Source organism: Humulus lupulus, chromosome 7, assembly GCF_963169125.1.
Source record: "Humulus lupulus chromosome 7, drHumLupu1.1, whole genome shotgun sequence".
Classification (NCBI taxonomy): domain Eukaryota; kingdom Viridiplantae; phylum Streptophyta; class Magnoliopsida; order Rosales; family Cannabaceae; genus Humulus; species Humulus lupulus.
Window position 1 is genome coordinate 34774483 of NC_084799.1, and position 20132 is coordinate 34794614.

Consider the following 20132-nt stretch of genomic DNA (forward strand, 5'->3'; position numbering starts at 1 on the left):
CTACCAGAGAAGGAGTCAGCATCAAGCCATGAAGCAACAGACAACCTGAAGAATTCCTAGCAGAGAGGACCATGGTCGTGGACAGAAGAAGAAGAAAAAGTTTCTGGTGAAGTGGAAAGGGGTCGAAGATGAAGAAATTTGCTGGGAAAGGGCAGAGGACTTGCACAAGCTTACGCAGAAGATTGAAGATCAGTAAGGAGCAGGTTCGTCAAGAACCCTGAAGAATTAAGTGGGAGAGAGTGTGACGTGCTGCGACATGACACACCTCTATGGGAAATCTTGTATGTATGAGTGTTGACCGCATTTTTGGCCAACGACGTGTAGACGTCAAAAATGATAAAAACCTTCAAGATAAATAAACGACACAGACGATTTTTATAGTGGTTCAGCCCCAATGTGTTGGTAATTGCCTAATCCACTTAGAGTTGTGATTATAGACCTGCACTCAAGATCAGATGAACCTGAGTCAACTGAGTTTCTTCAGTGCAGATTACAAGAATACAAGAATTCTATCAAATACAAGTACGCTCTCTCTCTCTCTAGAAAATAAGAATTCAATCGAAAGTTCCCAAAGTCCCCCTTATGATGCCATAAGCCTTGTATTTATAAGCTCAGGATCGTACAGATGATATCCCCCCATAATCGGGATATTTTGTTATTCTCATTATATTTAATTTACAATAATATTCAAAATATAATAGTACACTATATTCGTGGGATAAATGAGAGATTCCCGCGCAAGCCAAGACCGATTCTTGTTGAAGCTGTTTCTGGGATCTCGTGCGTAGCTTTGCTCTATCTAGTCGATCCATATCTCGTCCAAGCTGGTCGACCACACCTTCACTGGGCAGACATGCACTTGGCTGGTCGGACATGGTCATGACCGACCGGCCAAGGTCATGCCTGGGCAGACAAGCATGTGACTGGTCGGACAAGGTCATGCCTGGGCAGACAAGCATGTGACTGGTCGGACAAGGTCATGCCTGGTCGGTCATGACACTTCTCTGGCCAGTCAAAATTCTTCATTGGTCTACCGGGTCACTCCTAAGCCAGGTCACCCAACCATCCCTTGCCATTTCTGTTGCCACATCATCGTTTTCAAATTTTGGGGATAACATTAATAATAAATACTAAAAATTTTAACTCACAAATCTTAAAATAAATTAATATAATTAAAAAATATATAAAATTGAGAAAAATAATAGAATTTTATTATCATTTTAATTTATAGATAATTGATAAATAAAAATTTATTATAATTATTAATGTCAAAATGTCGGGCTTTTTATCGTGTCGTGCGTTCGGGCTAGTTTGTTCGTGCTTTCGGGCTTGTCGTGTTGTGCCGTGCTCAGGCTCATGTCATGCCATGCTAATTTTCAATTCGTGCTCGTGCCGGTTTTGTGTCGTGCTCGTGCTAGAAATTCCGGCCCGTATTTACAGCTCTAGTTCCAAATAAGCAAATAGCATGTAGACTTGTTGTTGAAGCGGTGTGTGTGTGTGTGTTTTTTTTTGGTGAAGAATTTTGAGAGGAAGAGAAAGCTGTGAAAGTTTGTGAGTATTATGATATGTAGACTACTCGTAGCACACCAAAGGAAAGATGAGAATGACAAGGAAAAAAAGGGAGAGTAAACGAAAGAAACAAAGATGATAATTGGTTATATGAATATGGGATGAGAAAGTTTGGGAGGGTAAAGATGGAAAGTAGAGAGTGGAGTAGAAGAGAGAAAACAATGTTTTTTTTTTGTTAATAGTAAGAAGGAGAATAAAATGAAAGAGAGAATACGGTTAAAGGAAGAGGGTTATGGAGAGAGAGAGCAGTGTCATTCTTGTCATAACAGAGAGAATATCATACTGTATAAGGAAAGAAAAAAATTGAAAGAAAAAAATTAAAAGAAATAAATAAATACTATTTTAAAGAGAAGAAGAAGGGTATACGGTTGTAAATGTTGAATGGGTAAATCAGGAAGTAAAAATAAGAGTGAAATCCTATAGTAAACAAAAGATGAAAGAGGAGAAATGGAGAATGAATGATGGTTGGTAAAAGGAAGAGAAAAGAGGATTGGCTTTGTGTTTCTTCTTTCATTTTTTTCGGAAAGAGAAAAGGGGGAGAGATTTATCTTGGCTTGGCCTGTGTTTGGCTCAGTTGGGTTTTTTTTTTTTTAGAAAGAGAGAGGAGTTGGCTTGGTCTGTTTGGCTCTGGTGTGTTTTTGTTTTGTTTGTTGAAGCTAACAACATTGAAAAATGAAGACAAGAAGGATTTGAAAAAAACAAAGAAATAAACAAGTTTAATAGTCTTCTTCACAGTATACATACTATAAGTAATTCTCAAAATATGATAGATATCACGATAGATATGATATAAGATAGAAAAAGAATATAAACAAGTCTAGAGACTTTTCAGAATATTTTTGATAGAATTCCATACCATAGCAAATTTTCCAACAAAAACCGGGGTCTGTGTGTGTGAAATGTGAAAATTTGTGGAGATGAGGATGTGGGGAGAATGAGAGAGAGATTTGGGGTTGTTGTAGTAACAGACATTGGTGTTGAGCGAGACACACCTTGGGCACAGCAGCTGCTCGGATTTGGGGCTTGAGGAGGGAGAGACAGAAGACTAGGAAGCAGAGTGAGAAAGTAGTGCAGAGGAGAGAAGTTGTGGAATTAGTTAGTGTGAAATATGAATGGGTTTAGTGAAGAAGAGCATAGAAACATAGCTAAGAAAGAAGAGGAGGAAGCAATGGCATTTTTTTTTCCAAATCCAGCTCAATGAATACGAGGCTGGTACTATTCATTATATAAGAAAAATAGTACATTTTAGAAGTAGAGAGAATAGAGACACTTGTCATTAGATAATAAACATATTAAGCTCTAAATGAGATACATTTGATTTAACAATATTATACTATTAACTTATGAAATTATTGCTCTTATTTTATCAATTTAAATTTCAACCATCCAAGTCATACATCCAACAACTTTAGATTTTCAGCGGATTTTTCTTAGATTATCCTCTCACGTTATATATTTTAATTTGTTGCATTTGTATATTACAAATAAATTTAACAGTAATTCGGCCAGAGACGTGTTAAATGTGAAATTAGTGTATCAAGTACAACTACACCATCCGACAAGTCAGATTATAATGTACATGTACATCCTTTCATCGCAAAAGGAACAAAAATCTCACACGGCATCGCATTGCTTTATATATCCAGTCCATTATGAAAACTAAACCACTTATAATAAGAGAGTAAAGAGTCAGAGCAAAGGAGAGAAAATCAATGGCTGAGAAGGGTGTTATTGATAACAAAGAAAAAGGCAGTCGCAGATGGTCTCTTGATGGTATGACTGCTCTTGTCACCGGTGGCACCAGTGGAATTGGGTAATTAACCTCTTTTCCATTTCAACTTCATATATAAATATATATATATACACATATTTTTATATAAGAAGATAGAGTAATTTCACATGTAATAGTTTGTGGTTGTTGTATTGTTAGGTACGCCATAGTGGAGGAATTGTGTGGACTAGGGGCAAAAGTACATACTTGTTCTTGGAACGAAACTCAGCTGAATGAATGCTTGAGTCACTGGGAGACCAAGGAATTTCGAGTCACTGGTTCAGTCTGTGATGTGTTAAGTCCATCACAGCGGGAAGAGCTAATTCATAAGGTCTCCTCTTTGTTTGATGGAAAACTCAACATCCTTGTAAGTGGCCTAACTATATATGCGACTCTCTAGAATATAGATTGAGACTAAGAAATTATGTTTGTCTCATCTCATGCATGCATCTAACAAAATTATAAAATAACTTATTACTAGATGTGAAAGCCTAATTCAAGATCTCAGCATTTTATAATATATTTAAATGTATTTAATAATTAACAGAAAAATAATGTTTTGACTTCTATCCATCAATCTCTTTTCAATGTCTATCTATCAATATATAATATATTTAATTTCACTTTTTATCCTTGGATGATTCTAAGGCTTCAAATAGAGCCCTATGGTGAAACTCTTTTGTATTGGGAAATTTGAGTTTTTATGCTTAATGAAGTGTCTTAAATAAAAAAATGCTAGGTCTTCTAATCATTTCAAAAAAATGCCAAATCTTTTGACAATATCCAAAGTATCTATCCCATAATTTTTCTCATCCACTTCCTCTTCTCTCTTCCCTCTCCCTCCCCCAACCCATTCCCCTCAACTCTCTCTATAGAAAAAAAAAAAATTATGGGTAAGGTAAAATATAAGAGAACTCAATGTAATAGCAATTATTCTTTACTAGGATACTAAAATACTACATTTCGAACATATCTAGGCATGATTTTTGGTTTTTTTTTGCGATTTTTTTCAGATCTGAAACTTTGAAATCTTCAGAAAATCGACGTGGTTCGATGCTGGTTTGATGGTGCTCGATGCTAGCTCAATGGGACATTCAAAATAAAAATTTTCATGAAAAAATCGATGTTGCTCGATGGTGTTCGATGCGATTTTTGCAAGATAAGTAATTTCTCACTCGGGTATCCGTTTGTGGTGATTTTTTTTATTTTGGGTATTTTTTCAAGATCTACACGTTTGAGATGTGTATATACACATTTGATAAATGTAAATCTTGAAAAAAATGACAAATGCAAAACATACATCATGTTCAAGATATGTTTTGGTATGTTTTCAAGTTATAAACTTTGAAAATGTATATGTGAACATCTAAAACGTGTAGATCTAAAAAAAATACCAAAAATAAAAAAAATCACCACAAACGGACACCCGAGTGAAAAATTATGTCTCTTACAATAATTGCATCGAACCACCATCGAGCAACCATCGAACCATCATTGAGCAACGTCGATTTTTTCATGACAATCTTGATTTTGAAGGCCCCATCAAGCTGGTATCGAGCAACAATCGAGAAAAATTAATTTTCTACATATTTCAGAGTTTCAGATCTAAAAAATAACTCAACATCATGCCCAACTCGATGGTTGCTTGATGGTGTCCGATGCTACCTCAATGAGGCCTTCAAAATAAATATTTTCATGAAAAAATCGACGTTGCTCGATGGTAGTTCGATGGTTGCTCGATGGTAGTTCGATGCAATTCTTGTAAGAGACATAATTTTTCACTCGGGTGTCCGTTTGGGATGATTTTTTTTTATTTTGGGTATTTTTTTGAGATCTACATGTGTTTAGATGTTCACATACACATTTTCAAAGTTTATAACTTGAAAACATACCAAAACATATCTTGAACATGAGGTATGTTTTGCATTTGTCATTTTTTTTTCAAGATTTACATTTCTCAAATGTGTATATACACATCTCTAACGTGTATATCTTGAAAAAATACCCAAAATAAAAATCACCCCAAACGGACACCCGAGTGAAAAATTACGTATCTTGCAAGAATCGCATCGAGCAACATCGATTTTTTTCATGAAAATCGTGTTTTTGAAGGTCCCATTGAGCTGGCATCAAGCACCATCGAACCACGTCGATTTTCTGCAGATTTCAAAGTTCCAGATCTGAAAAAAATCGCAAAAAAAACCAAAAAATCATGCCCAGATCTGTTCGAAATGTAGTATTTTAGTGTCCTCATTGAGAAATATTTGCCGTTACATTGATTTCTATTATAAAAATTATAAGAGGGATATTTTGGGTATTGTAAAAAGAATTGACATTTTTTTTGACTTAGAGCCTCCCATTAAGCATAAAAACTCAAATTTCGCTTTGTATTTCTGACCTGTGAACAGTTTTAGGCGTGATTTTTTTTATGACCATGTATATTGTAGTTATTTAGAGTATCCTGAAAATTTTCGGAAAATTCCGAATAATTTACAGTGTCAAAAACTAGGTTCGAATATGCTGTTTTTCACGTGCATAAAAAAAATAGTCATGCGTGCAACAACCTGCTTTTAAACTAGTTTTCGACATTGTAAATTATTTGGAATTTTCTGAAAATTTGTAGGATTTTCTAAATAACTACAATATAGACGGTCATAAAAAAATCGTGCCGAAAACTATTCACGGGTTGATAACACAAAAAAGCCCCACCGGTAGGGTCCTTTTTGAAGCCCCTACCGTAGAAATTTTCTTTATCTTTTATTATATTGTGTAGGTTATTAAAAAATTCCATTTTTATTATTTGACCAATAAAAAATATCAGATAAGTACACACTATTTTTTAAAGAGGAAATTACATTTTATATGATATTTTTAATAGAGTATGCAAAAATATGGCTTTTAAAAAAAAAAAAAAAAAGTTAATCTATGGCTTTTTTTTTTAAGAATTTTCACTTTTATGAGTTTATTTTCCCATATTTTTGTATAAAAGTTGATTTATGCCATAGTTTTACTCTTAATCAAGTTTTATTAATTTGGAAGGGTATGTTTGTAATTCAATTATTATTTTTTTAGCTTATTTGTTTTTTTTATATAACTAATTTTATATTAAATTTTTCTTTGGTTGTTTTGCAGTTTTTTTTTATAATATGAATTGCATTTATTATTATTTTATTTATTATAAACATTTTTTTTAGATTGTACGTTTATTTTTTCAAATCTTAGGTAAGGTAATCAGTTACTTGATTGATTTTTGACAATTATGTAAAAAAAAATCATAGAGCTAGGTTAAATAACATGTATCAGGAGGAGTAACCAGTTACCCTGAGAGGAGTAACCTTTTGCCATAAGAGGGGTAACCAGTTACCATAAGAGGGGTGATGAGTTACTCATAGTAAATATGAAAATAAACATCAAATTTGAGTGAAAAGGAAGAAGAACACTTCATTAAAAAAGGAAGAGAAGTAACTATGATTTTAGTAACATAGGTAACTAATTACCATAAAGAACCTAGGAATATACACACACATCAGAACGTGAAGGTAACCAGTTACCCCCACAAATATACACACAAAGAACGTGAAGGTAGCCAGTTATCCTCATAAATATACACACAAAGAACGAGAAGGTAACCGGTTACTACAGATCTGAAGATAGGAAAAAAAAAACAGATCCACTCCTTTTCCCTTCTCTCCCATCTTCTTCATATAATTTTTTTTTCTAGATTTGAATGTTCTCATTAGGGTAACTGGTTACCTATTCACATTTTCATATTTTTATTAGTTTTCTTTCCAAATTTTGGTGTTCCTATAAGAGTTACAGCAAAAAGAAAATGATGAAAAATTGATTTGAATTTCCTTTACATATAGTGAAAAAAACTATAAAAAAATTACAATAATAAAAGATAATAAATAAATAAATAGTAAAATAATTATGTAATGTTAAAATATATGTGTGAAAAAAAGAGAAAAAAATTGGAATGAGAAAAGAATAAGTACAAAAAATGAAGAAAAAAGAAGGGAAAAAAACTTAGGAAATAAAATTAAAAAAATATGAAAAAAAAAACAAAAGAAATGATGAAGGAAAAAAATAGATGAATGAATAAAAATGAAAAAAAGAAGAAGAAAAATAATGAAAAAATAGAAAAAAAAAATGAGTGAAAAAATTGGTAGAAAAAATGAAAAAAAAATAGAAGGAAAAAAAGCTCATATGTGTAAAAAAGAAAAAAAAAATAGAATAAGAAGATAATAAATACACAAATGAAGAAAAAATAGAAGGAAAAAAAATGAAAAAATAAATAAAGAAAACTGAAAAAATGTGAACAAAATAATACAAATGAAAGAAAAAAATAGATAAATTAATAAAAATGAAAAGAAGATGAAGAAGAAGAAAAATAGAAAAATAGAAAGAAAGAAAAGAATGAAAGAAAAAATCGGTAGAAAAAAAAAAGAAAAATGAAAAAATGGAAGAAAAAATAAGTAAGGAAAAAAAAAAAAGAAAAAAAAAATAATAAAAAAATTGAAAAAAATAAAATAAAATAACCTTCAAAATCAAAGAAAATATAACTTTGATAAAAGATGTGATATTTTCATATTTTAGTTAGCTACTAATTGTGTTTCTCATACTTTAATTTTTTTCTTTAATAATTTTTCCCATACAAATTAAAAAAAGTATAATTATCATATTTATGCACATTGATGATATAAAAGCTATATTTTTTTAAAAATTTCCTTTTGTTGAAAGTGGTACTTTCATTCATAGTGTATAAATAATTATAAAAAATTAACTTTTTTTTTTTTAATTTTTTGACTAATAAAAAGTAGCATTGAAGTAACATATTAAACTAAACTAAGATATAATTAAATTAGTAAAAAAAGAATCTATAGTGAAAAGTAGACCACACATCCTGAATTTTAATGAATGGTCTATACTATTTTGGGTCTTTTTGTTTTAGCTTAATTTCACAGTTGACATTCTCGTTTAGAAAATTATATTTTTGGACTCTGTATTTTATCAAATATGTAAAAATGTCCCTGAACCTAAATTTGGTATAATTTTTTTAAAATATAACTTCATAAATGTCAATGCTCATCGGAGATCCAAACATTTTCTAAGGTGATAAACCTCACAAATTGCAAAAATATTTTCACAATTTAGATTCAGAAGATCATTTTTAACCATTTGACAAAATGTAGGGTCCAAAAATATAATTTTAAATAAATAGTCTATTGTGGAATTAAGCTAAAACATAGGGATCCAAAATGCATAAACCCTTCAATGAATGAGTTGTTTTGGCAAATTACAATTATACTTAAACCATTCCATGCATGAAAAGTACATGGATTATCACCTTAATTAGTAAGTTAGAACTTTAAAAATGCCGGTGAATGTCAACACCTTAAGCTAGGGATGGGAAACATCCAAACCAATCCAATTACACCAAATCAATCCATTCCAATTACAAAAAAATTGGATATCCAATTACAATTGAATTGGATTTGATTTGAATAATTAGATTGGATTGGATAGTGGATGACACTATCAAAATCCAATTAAAAACTGATACATTCCAATTACATATAATATATATTAAAATTGATTTAATTATCTATATGAAAAAAATATTCAATATATTATTATTAGTTGACTATTAGTCTTCCCCTATACCATTTTCCAACTAATTAGATGATGAAATACTAATGATACGCATCTATTCTCCCTCCCTCTCTCTCATTTTCATTTTAGATTTTTGAAAAAAGAGTGAGATAGAAGCAATTGTAAAATCCTCTACTTGGTTTAATACAACTAATTTTCAATACTATATAACTTTAATCCAATTAATTAATTTAAGCTCAATAGTAGTTCAAGCTTTTAGTTAGATTAAACTTGTAAGGTTGATAATTTTATATAGTTTGAACCTAGTTGAATAATATTGTTTAGTTTTTAAGTGATTTTTTTTATATGTTTTTAAGTTTATAATAAAAATTGGTTTCCAACTCGAAATCCAATTAAAAATCGAATAGTAATTCGATTGGATTGAATTTTGAAACTTAATTGGATTTAATTTGACGATGATTTTCAAAATCCAACATTTAATTGGATTTGATTAATACAAAATTGTTGGATAGATTGAGTTAGTACAAAATTGTTGGATTTCATCGGATGCCCACCCCTACCTTAAACTTTCCTTTACTTTTATTTCTTCCCTGATTATATTTTTTTCTTCTCTTTGTAGATAAATAATGTCGGAACGACCTATATAAAACCAACACTGGAGTACACAGCTGAAGATATATCATTTCTAATGGGCACTAATTTTAATTCTGGTTACACCATTTCCCAACTTGCTCATCCTCTTCTCAAAGCTTCAGGGGATGGGAGCATTGTGTTTGTGTCTTCTATGGCAGGAGTTTTAGCAGTAAATGTTGGATCTTTATATAGTGCAGCTAAAGGTAATGATCTCGTTTTGTTTTCTTAAAGAACCAAATTAATTTAAGAAGAAGAAAAAGAGACAGGCTTTAAATTATTTACGCTTTAAGATAAAGAGGAACGAAATGTTAATATAATATTATACTAAAATTTTAATCTGCAGGAGCTATTAACCAGTTGGCAAAAAACTTGGCATGTGAATGGGCAAAGGATAAGATAAGGATCAATTCTGTGGCGCCTTGGTTTATCAGAACCCCACTTGTTGAACCTGTAATATTTTTTGTACTTGTTTATTATAATTTTTAATGAATTTCCCAGTGTCAATATTACGTTATTACAATTAAATGAATATTATTTTCGTCTTCTTTATAATTTTGAGCAGAGAGGCCCATGTAGTGCATATACAATTCTTGCATTTTCCTCACCAAATTTGTTGGACTAACCCCATATTAGAAATAAATGATTATTATTAACTTTCTTTTTCTAATGTTAAACTACAAAATATATAATTCTTATATATTAATTGTGTGTATTGCAGTATTTTTCCGAACAAGAATTTTCAGAAGCTGTGAATGCCAGAACTCCTCTAGGGAGAATTGGAGAGCCAAAAGAAGTGTCATCATTGGTAGCATTTCTGTGCTTACCTGCAGCTTCTTATATAACTGGTCAGACTGTTGGTGTTGATGGGGGAGTGGCAGCGAATGGCGCATTATATTCTTGAAAACAAGACAAATTAAAGCAAGTCTTTCTATTTGATATAGAAGGTCAAATAAATCTTTAATTATCTTGCCTGTAATAATCTTCTACGCCAATGAGAGCAACTTATAGATTGGAAGTGTTACGAGTCCACTTGGTCATTTTGTTAAGTCCTTTAAAAGTGTTTCCCTTGTAACTACTTCTTAAACAGTAGTCTTGTAAGGGAGTCTAAACTCCTTGCACTCTGCTCTCTGTTATAAATAAAGTTGGTCTCAATAGCTCTATTCATTTCTGAGCTATTTTTCTTTCCTCAATGCTCATTCATTTCTCTACTTAATTCTAACCATCTTCTCCAAATTCTTTTCCCTTCTCTTTCTCCTTCCGCACTCTTCTTCTCTAGTTTCTTGGTTTTCTACTATTCATGGTGTCCACATATCACTTCAAGAAAGAAGTTTGTGCCGGCCAAAGTCAAGACACTTCTCTTGGCGAAAGACCATGAGGAAAGGATTTCCACTAATTGTACTTTTTTCGGAGCAAAATGCAACGCGCTAATAAAAATCTCTATTATCAACATTTAAATACGCTGGAAAAAATGACACAAGACAAAAAATTCATAGTTGAGATTGTGAAAAGGACATTTCCTGGCATATTTTTGTGCTTGGAATGCTACACACTTTTTTCGGTGCTAATTTGGCCGATAAAAGTTGACATTTCTCAATACAAAATTGTGTCGGCAAAAGCTTTAATTAAGCTAGTAAAATTTTTTCCGAATTAAAAATTAAAGACTTTTCCCAGTGTTTTTTTTTCACTGGGAAAATCTTTTCATTATATTTTTTAACCAAATTTAATTTTTTATACTTTTTTATATCATGTTAATTTTTATAATTAAATTGTGTTTAAAATTAGAATTAACAATCTAATTAAATGAAAATATTTAAAATTAATAAGACGGATAATAATTATACAATATATATTACATTGTCTTGTCTTTCAAACATTAAACAAAGCTAAATTAATTATAATTATCTTGAAACAAACAACTAAAAATAATTCATCTACAGGTCAACATCACCTTCGATCGCTTCACCGCCCTTGTCATTGGCTTCTAGTTGGATGGATCCAGCATCATCAAACTCTAGTGGTGCACATCCATAGTAAATACCGATACAATAGTACGAATTTCACCACAAACAGTAAATTATTTTACTTTTTTGTTACTTATTACCAACTTATAAAAGATATGTAGAATCTAAATACGATATTAATCATTTTTTTATTTATATTGCTCTCTAGTAATATCATTTACCAAAATTCTACATTTTTCATTATTAACTTATATCTCACTTAGTATGTTATGACTTAATTTATTTAATTTTAAAATTCTTTCTCACTTTATCAAAATTTCAGCAACATAACAACTGCAATTTAACAATCCCAAAATTTTAAAGTTGCAATTTCAAACATCCAGAACATCATGCAACATAAAGACAAAATAAAAAATTAAAACTTATCATGCAAATTCATTACTCATAATAACAACCAATTTTTTTTTAAAAAAAATTACATAAACACTTTGATTAATATATTTACACTTAACATTTTAAACAAAGTTCTACTAACACAACTTAGTATATGCATTTCACCATGTACTTATTGTATTTCTTTTTATTATTTCAGATCTGTTTTTTTTAAAGAGCCTCATTAAACACACATTCAAATATTAAGAACACAAAAATTATGCTTTCAAACAATAATAAATATTCAATAACAAATTTCAAAAGTCAGATTAATCAATAATACATAAACATAAAACTATCACAAAATAAAAAAATAAAAAACCTTTTTCAAATTAACAAATACATATTCAAAATCACACAACATAAAACTAGCTTTTTTTTAAAAAAAAAAAAATGCATACTTGAAATTTAGAGTAATCCAAAATCAAATCTTCTTTGATCTATAAAAGAAAAAACCATCACTAATTTATTTTATAATTATTGTTTCAAATCTGTTTTTTTTTATTATTTTTAATAAATGATAAACATAAAAATAAACAAACAAAACATATTATTTCTAAAATGAAAAAACACTTCAATAAAATTTTCAACATTAAACAGTAACCAAAAAAAAATAATTACAGTGGTGACTTGAACATGGAGGCTCAGCGTGGTGGCTCAGAGAGGAGACCCTGTGTAACTAAATGCTTCCGACTGAGAAAGAATAAAGAGGGACGAACAATACCTTAAGGAGAAGGTGATCACCATGGTGCCTTAGGGAGGAGGCAAAAAGCTCGTAGGTTCTCGGATCGCAGAGATAGAGAGAGTGCTTGGATTTTAGGTGAGTGAGTGAGTTGTGTGAGTGGTGCTTAGATTTGGTATGAAAATGAGAGGGAGAGAGTGGAGAGAATGGGAGAAAAATTAAAGTGGGAAAGAAAAAGAGACCAGGTAAACTTTTTCCAACATGTTTCGTTGCACCGACAAAAGTCAACCAGAAAACCCTAAATCAAAATGACATTACATTAAATGATACTTTTGCCGATACATTTTGGACTTTTCCTAGCGCAATGAATCGTGCTAGAAAAGTTTCCCTGTTATCCCTAAAAAATACGAGGATGACGTGACGAATGAGAATGCGACACGTGACATCACAAATCAGAAAAAAAAAACATGACAAAGTATTGAGAAAAGATCGACTGGCGAAAAAGATAGGTCCAAGACCTATGGGGAAGTCGACCAAGCTTAAACCCCCTAGGGGTGGTCGGCCTGACCTCTACCCCTAGGGGTGGTCGGCCTAAGCAGGCCCAAGAGCCCTAGGGGTGGTCGGCCTGACCTCTACCCCAGGGGTGGTCGGCCTAAACCCTACCCCAGGGGTGTCGGCCCCAGTATGCCCAAGGATCCCTAGGGGTGGTCGGCCTAACCCCAAGCCCTAGGGTGGTCGGCTTGACATGCTCAAGAACCACCTAGGTGGTCGGCCCACCCTATTCTTCATAGGGTGGTCGACTTAAACCCCCAAGTACACTTCACTGAGAAATACTCACTCTCGTTCAAAATGAGATCAACAGACCTAGCACCCAGAAGGTCATAGGCTTAGCACCCAGAGGATCAACAGGTCCAGCACCCAGAAGGTCACAGGCCTAGCACCCAAGCTCGATTTTTCGGGCCTAGCACCTAAGTCTCACATACCAACAGAGACTTAACATCTTCCTAGAGGTTTCTATCATGCTTTATCCACCACGATCTAGAGAAACAATGGGAAGACCCACAATCTCATAATCATGGGGAGGTGGACACGTATCTCCACTACCTGATAATCGTGTACCAAACCACGATCCCACTATTACTAGTCATGTAACAGCCCCTGGGTACTATAAATAAAGGACCCACGACTTCATTTCAAGGGATCGCTTTTTCTGGAATTTTGGAGATCTAAAGAACATTTGGGGAGAAATTCTGGGCAAGTTAGAACGAGTGAATACTTTGGTTCAACAGTGTAATTGTCAAGTGATTCAATACTAAAAGCTAAGTGGATTAGGTTATTACTGTTCATCACTTCCTGGGAGTAGTTCAGGAAGGAATTTTGCAAGGTCCTTAGTGCCGGGCGGATTCAACCAGTTTATGCCAATCAGTTAGCTGACATCAAGCAAGGGAAAGATGAATCCCTAAAAGACACATTCAAAGATTCATGAGAGAGGCAAACCGAGCGTCCACGGTAGGAGATGAAGGGAAGTTCGTTGCCATCTCGGCAGGAATAATTTATCGTAGTCCCTTGTGGGATAGTATACACAGGAACCCTATCAACACCTTGCAAGAGTTCCTGGACCGAGCCGACAAATACATGAAGCTAGATGATGCTATCATGAAGGAAGAAAAAGGCATAAACCATCTGACCACTGTCAAGGCGGATAAAAACAGCGCAAACCCTCAGAGCGGCAGTACAGGCAACGATAAGAAGAGGAATACCCCAAGGGTTGAGCAGGGTGGAGAAAAGAAAGCTAAGTCAGCACCCGCCGACAAACAAGCTAAGCATCAACCCTACCAACCCAGCTTCACCAATGATACCATCTGACCACATCAAGGGCTGAGATTTACTTGGCAACATACCAGGAGGTACCATACCGAAAGCCACCACCATTGCGTTTGGAAGGAAAGAAGGACGAGAATAAGTTTTCTCATTTCCATAATGATTATGGGCACGACACAAAAAATTAAAGGATGAGACAGAGTTTCTTCTTCGATTAGGAAAACTCTCGAGGTACCGAGGCAAGACCGAAACCCCAAGTAGGAATCCATAATTCCGAAGGGAAAGGAGTCCACCACTGGAGCCGGTAGCTATAGACTTCACACTAGAAACCATATGTGGAGGGCCCCACATAGCAGGCAACAGTAACAATGCCCATGAGCGATATGCAAGGACCCTCAAACATGAGGTAGGGGAGTCTTCCCAGTGTATGGCGGTCGAGGAGCTGTAACGCCCTGGATAGCCAAGACCGTTACACTGTGTACTTATAAAGGTACAAGACTCGCTAATCAAGTCAGCATTTTAAAAACGTGTCACTAAACATGTAAGAGCTAGGGTTAAAAAGGTTTTGGTCTCAAAGGACTCATTTCATATATTTAAACTGTAATAAACACGAGATCCCATAAGAAAGTAGAGTTAAAATAAGTTTACAGACTCCCAAAAATACATGAGTATTCACTAGCCATACTAAGGCAAAACAGACAGTCTTCAGGTTCCATGTCCTTGCCCAGACCTCAACCGTGGCGGCCGAGCACCTGGCTATGTACATTCCGCTCACTGAGCTCTCCAATCAAGGCTGGTCTAATCTGCCCTTGCCTTTACCTGCACCACGTAGCACCCGTGAGCCAAGGCCCAGCAAGAAAACATTTTAAACAACTCAATCAATGAAAACAGACAATTAATTCATTATGCAAGTATTCCCATCAGATAATCCCCAACAGATATTCAGTGCATATAATCTGATTCAAGATACAATCTATCACATATAACACTCATTTCACATAATATTCAGGGCCGACGACTTAGGCCGCACCCTCTATTTAACCCACTGAATTTAACCCACTGACTCCGGCCCGCTTAAACTGAGCTCAGTGCATAATAAGCTGTCCTCGGCTAACAGTGGCCGAGCCGCGCCCTGTGCGCTAGTGAAACCCTTGGTACCCTTAGGCCGTTGGTTCACTAAATGGCTTGCATGGCATAATACCATATTTTCAAGCATTTACAATATGGAGCCCTTAGTCCCGTCACATATATTCAACCAGGTGCAGTTTTCTTACCTTTAGTCTGTGAAGTTATTGGGTTATGAGCAACGCCTCTCAAGCACGATCTGTTCCCGAGCCTAAGCCTTTATCACCTAGTCACAACCAAAGTATAGGGTTCCATTAATACTCCAATATAGGTTTCCAGTTACAAAACTAACTCCCGAGATTCCAAATTCCACCAAGCACGGTGGTGAAACCAAACCCAAGCACACTAGACCACTTTCCCATGCCTAAAACCCTCAAAAACTCATGTGTGCAACCAAGGGCTGCGGCCCCTAAAGCCTAGCCGCGGTCCTTCCCCAAAACAGAACCAACACCACCCCTGAAGGAGGACACGCACTGCGGCCCTTGCTTTGGGCGCCGCGGCGCTTGCCTTTGGCTGAGCCTCCTTGGCTCCTTTGCAAGCTAGGGCCGCAACGCTCTAGAACAGAGTCGCGGCCCTCCCCTTCAAACCCATAATTTACACCATTTCAAAGTTCAAAACCTCAGCCACAACCACCCTTAAGCTCCCTACTTCAACACCCAACAAATCCAACACCTTTAACATGACTTAAACAACTTAATTCCACTGAAAACTCAACCCAACACACACTAATCTTCTCTTTTCAATTTCTGAAACTCAAGAGCTATAAACATTCAAACCCAATCTAAAACCTCTAAACCATGAGTTGAAACTTACCTCTTTTGTTGAATCACCTCACCAAGCCAAAGCCAAGATAAATCTCCAAGTTTCCTCCTTAATTCTGCCTTAAGACATCAAAACCATGTTTACTTCAAAACTTGACCAAAACCCAGCTAGAACTCAGAATTCAACCACTTAAAAGAAGATTAGATGCTTACCTTAATCCCTGTCCTAGTTCTTGATTTACTTCTGAGCTAAACCTCCAAATCCTCACCACAAATCTCAGAAATTCCAGCTTGTTCCCCTTAAGTTCTCTGTGTTTTTCCTTCCATTTGTTTTCCTTGAGAGTGAGAGAGAGCTGAGGTAAAAGTTTTAGTCGGTTTGTATTTTCTAAAGGCTTCCTTATGTCTATCTCACTCATTAAGTTAATCCCGAGGCTCGGGGTGCTGGAACCGTCCCCGAGGCCAAAATGATAAAATCCCCCAATATTCCCGCCTAGACATCCTAACCTCAAATATATCTCCATATATTTATTTTCATGACCCGATATTCCAAATCGCTACCCGCTATCTAAAAATACCCCCGACTTATCCAAAGTCATAGCTTAAGTCCCGTTGTGACTTTTCCCGCTATCTGACCCTAGAATCGTCTTGAGTCGTGCTCTGCGAACCTGTCCACATAATAATGTGGTTCTCACATATATCATACATTTATTTCATATCACATTAACACATAATATCTTCAATTATTATATAAACATTACTAAACATATAATTACTCATTTAAATCACAATTATTCCTTTAATTCCCTCTTGGCACACTAATCAAGGCCCTAAAGCCTTATTAGCGACTTTGGGTCGTTACAAATATCCCCTCCTACTGGGAATTTCGTCCTCGAAATTTACCTGAATAACTCGGGATACTGATCCCGCATCGCCGTCTCTAATTCCCAGGTTGCTTCTTCGACCTTGCTATTCCTCCATAACACTTTCATTAACGGAATCGTCTTATTCCGCAGAACTTTGTCCTTCCGATCTAAAATCTGAACTGGTCTCTCCTCATAGGACAAGTCCGTCTGCAGCTCTAAGTCCTCATACTTCAACACATGTGTTGTATCAGAAACATACTTTCGCAACATAGAGACATGGAACACGTTATGAACTCCTGATAGAGACGGTGGCAAGGCCAGTCTATAAGCCACCTGCCCAACCCTCTCTAGAATCTCAAAGGGTCCAACAAACTGAGGGCTCAGCTTGCCCTTCACTCCAAACCTCCTTACACCCCTCAACGGTGAAACTCGCAGAAACACGTGGTCCCCAACCTAGAACTCCACGTTCCTACGCTTAGGATCAGCATAGCTTTTCTGTCTACTCTGCGAGGCAAGCATCCTAACTCGAATCTTTTCAATGGCCTCATTAGTCTTCTGAACCATATCTGGCCCCAAATACCTTCTCTCACCCATCTCATCCAGTGAATAGGCAATCTAAACTTCCTTCCATATAACATTTCATAAGGAGCCACTCCAATCATGGACTGATAACTGTTGTTATATGAAAACTCAATCAATAGAAGGTACTTACTCCATGAACCCTTAAAGTCAATCACACATGCCCTAAGCATGTCCTCCAATACCTGAATCATCCTCTCAGACTGTCCATCAGTCTGAGGATGAAAAGCTGTGCTAAACTTCAACTGATTCCCCATGGCTCTCTGCAGAGCTCCCCAGAACTTAGAGGTAAAGATAGGGTCTCAATCAGATACAATAGACTTTGGAACCCCATGGAGACGAACTATCTCCCTTACATACAGTTCTGCATACTGTTTCACGGTATAAGTTGACCTCACTGGTAGGAAATGAGCTGACTTGGTGTATCTATCCACTATCACCCACACTGAGTCATGAAGTCCAACTGTCCTGGGTAATCCTCCCACGAAATCCATCGTAATATCCTCCCACTTCCACTCTGGGATACCCAAAGGCTGAAGCAACCCCGCTGGTCGCTGATGCTCAGCCTTAACCTGCTGACATGTCAAACATCTAGATACATACTCAACTACATCCTTCTTCATCCCAGGCCACCAGTATAATGTCCGTAGGTCCTGATACATCTTCGTGGTACCCGGATGAAGTGAGTATGGCGTAGTGTGAGACTCATCCAATATCTCACGCTTAATTTCCTCATCCGCCGGAACACATATCTGTCCCTGATATTGGAGCAAACTTGTCTCTGAAACTGAGTAATCCTTAGCTGTCCCCGCTAAGGCATGCTACCTACTATCCTGCAACTGCACATCTGTCAACTGACCCTCCTTGACCCGCTCTAACAGGGTCGACTGCAAAGTGATATTGGCTAACTGGCCCACCACCAGTTCTATCTTTGCTCTGACCATCTCATCAGCCAATTCTCTCGAGATCTGAGTAGAACTATACAACTGTCCTGGGCCCCTCCGGCTCAATGCATCTGCCACCACGTTGGCTTTCCCAGGGTGGTAAAGGATATCACAATCATAATCCTTAACCAACTCCAACCAACGTCTCTGTCTCATATTCATATCTTTCTGGGTGAAGAAATACTTTAGACTCTTATGGTCGGTGTATATCTCGCACTTCTCTCCATACAGATAATGACGCCATACCTTCAATGCAAACACCACTGTCGCTAACTCCGAGTCATGAGTCGGGTACCTTTGCTCATACTCCTTCAGCTGTCGAGATGCATAGGCTATAACTTTCTCATTCTGCATCAGCACACAGCCCAAACCCAACCTCGATGCATCACAGTAAACCACGAACTTCCCTTCTTCCGAAGGAAGACTCAACACAGGCGCAGAAATGAGCCGTCACTTCAATTCCTGAAAGCTGTTCTCACACTTCTCTGTCCAGATGAACTTCTGATTCTTTCTTGTCAACTCTGTCATCGGTGAAGAAATCTTCGAGAACCCCTCCACAAATCGCCTGTAATAACCAGCCAACCCAAGGAAACTCCGTACCTCCGAGGCATTCCTCGGCCTCGGCCAATCTCTAACTACTTCTACCTTGGACGGATCCACCTTAATCCCTTTTGCCCCAACTATATGTCCAAGAAAGGTCACCTCTGGTAGCCAGAACTCACACTTCTTAAACTTGGCGTACAACTGATGCTCCCTTAACCTTTGTAAAACCTGTCAGAGATGCTGCTCATGTTCTGCCTCTGAACTGGAGTATACCAAGATGTCGTCGATGAAGACAATGACGAACTGATCCAAAAAGTCCTTGAACACCTTGTTCATCAGATCCATAAAAGCTGCTGGGGCATTGGTCAGACCAAAAGACATGACCAAGAACTCATAATGCCCATAACGCGTTCAGAAAGCCGTCTTCGGTGTATCCTCATCTTTGATCCTCAGCTGGTGATAGCTAGATCGAAGATCAATATTTGAGAACACTGTCTTACCTTGCAAATGATCGAACAAGTCATCAATCCTTGGTAGAGGGTACTTATTCTTAATAGTTAACTTGTTCAATTCTCTGTAATTAATGCATATCCTCAAAGTCCCGTCCTTCTTCTTAACAAACAACACTGGAGTGCCCCATGGAGAGTATCTAGGCCTGATAAACCCTAAATCCAGAAGTTCTTGTAACTGTATCTTTAACTCTTTCAATTCTGTTGGTGCCATCCTGTATGGTGTCCTTGATACTGGTTCTATCCCCGGTGCCAACTCAATCTCAAACTGTATCTCCCTATGCGGCGGAAACCCTGGTAAATCCTCAGGGAAGACATCCAAAAAC

The 20132-nt window shown here is 35.9% G+C and overlaps 1 protein-coding gene and 1 long non-coding RNA gene across 2 annotated transcripts; one reads left to right on the top strand and one right to left on the bottom strand.

Moving 5' to 3' along the window:
• Nucleotides 1–372: 372 nt before the first annotated feature.
• On the bottom strand, nt 373–2810 carry LOC133791144 (uncharacterized). Its single transcript, XR_009874133.1, has 2 exons — nt 2426–2810; nt 373–1078 (listed from the first exon to the last, which is right to left on the bottom strand). It is a non-coding gene; the product is annotated as an uncharacterized LOC133791144 (long non-coding RNA).
• Nucleotides 2811–3224: 414 nt separating this feature from the next.
• Nucleotides 3225–10776, top strand: LOC133791143 (tropinone reductase homolog At2g29330-like). The gene is made up of 5 exons (XM_062229057.1): nt 3225–3382; nt 3500–3707; nt 9573–9789; nt 9930–10036; nt 10305–10776. The coding sequence occupies exons 1-5, from the start codon at nt 3282–3284 to the stop codon at nt 10485–10487; spliced, it is 816 nt and encodes a 271-aa protein (XP_062085041.1). The 5' UTR covers nt 3225–3281; the 3' UTR covers nt 10488–10776.
• The last annotated feature ends 9356 nt before the right edge of the window (nt 10777–20132 follow it).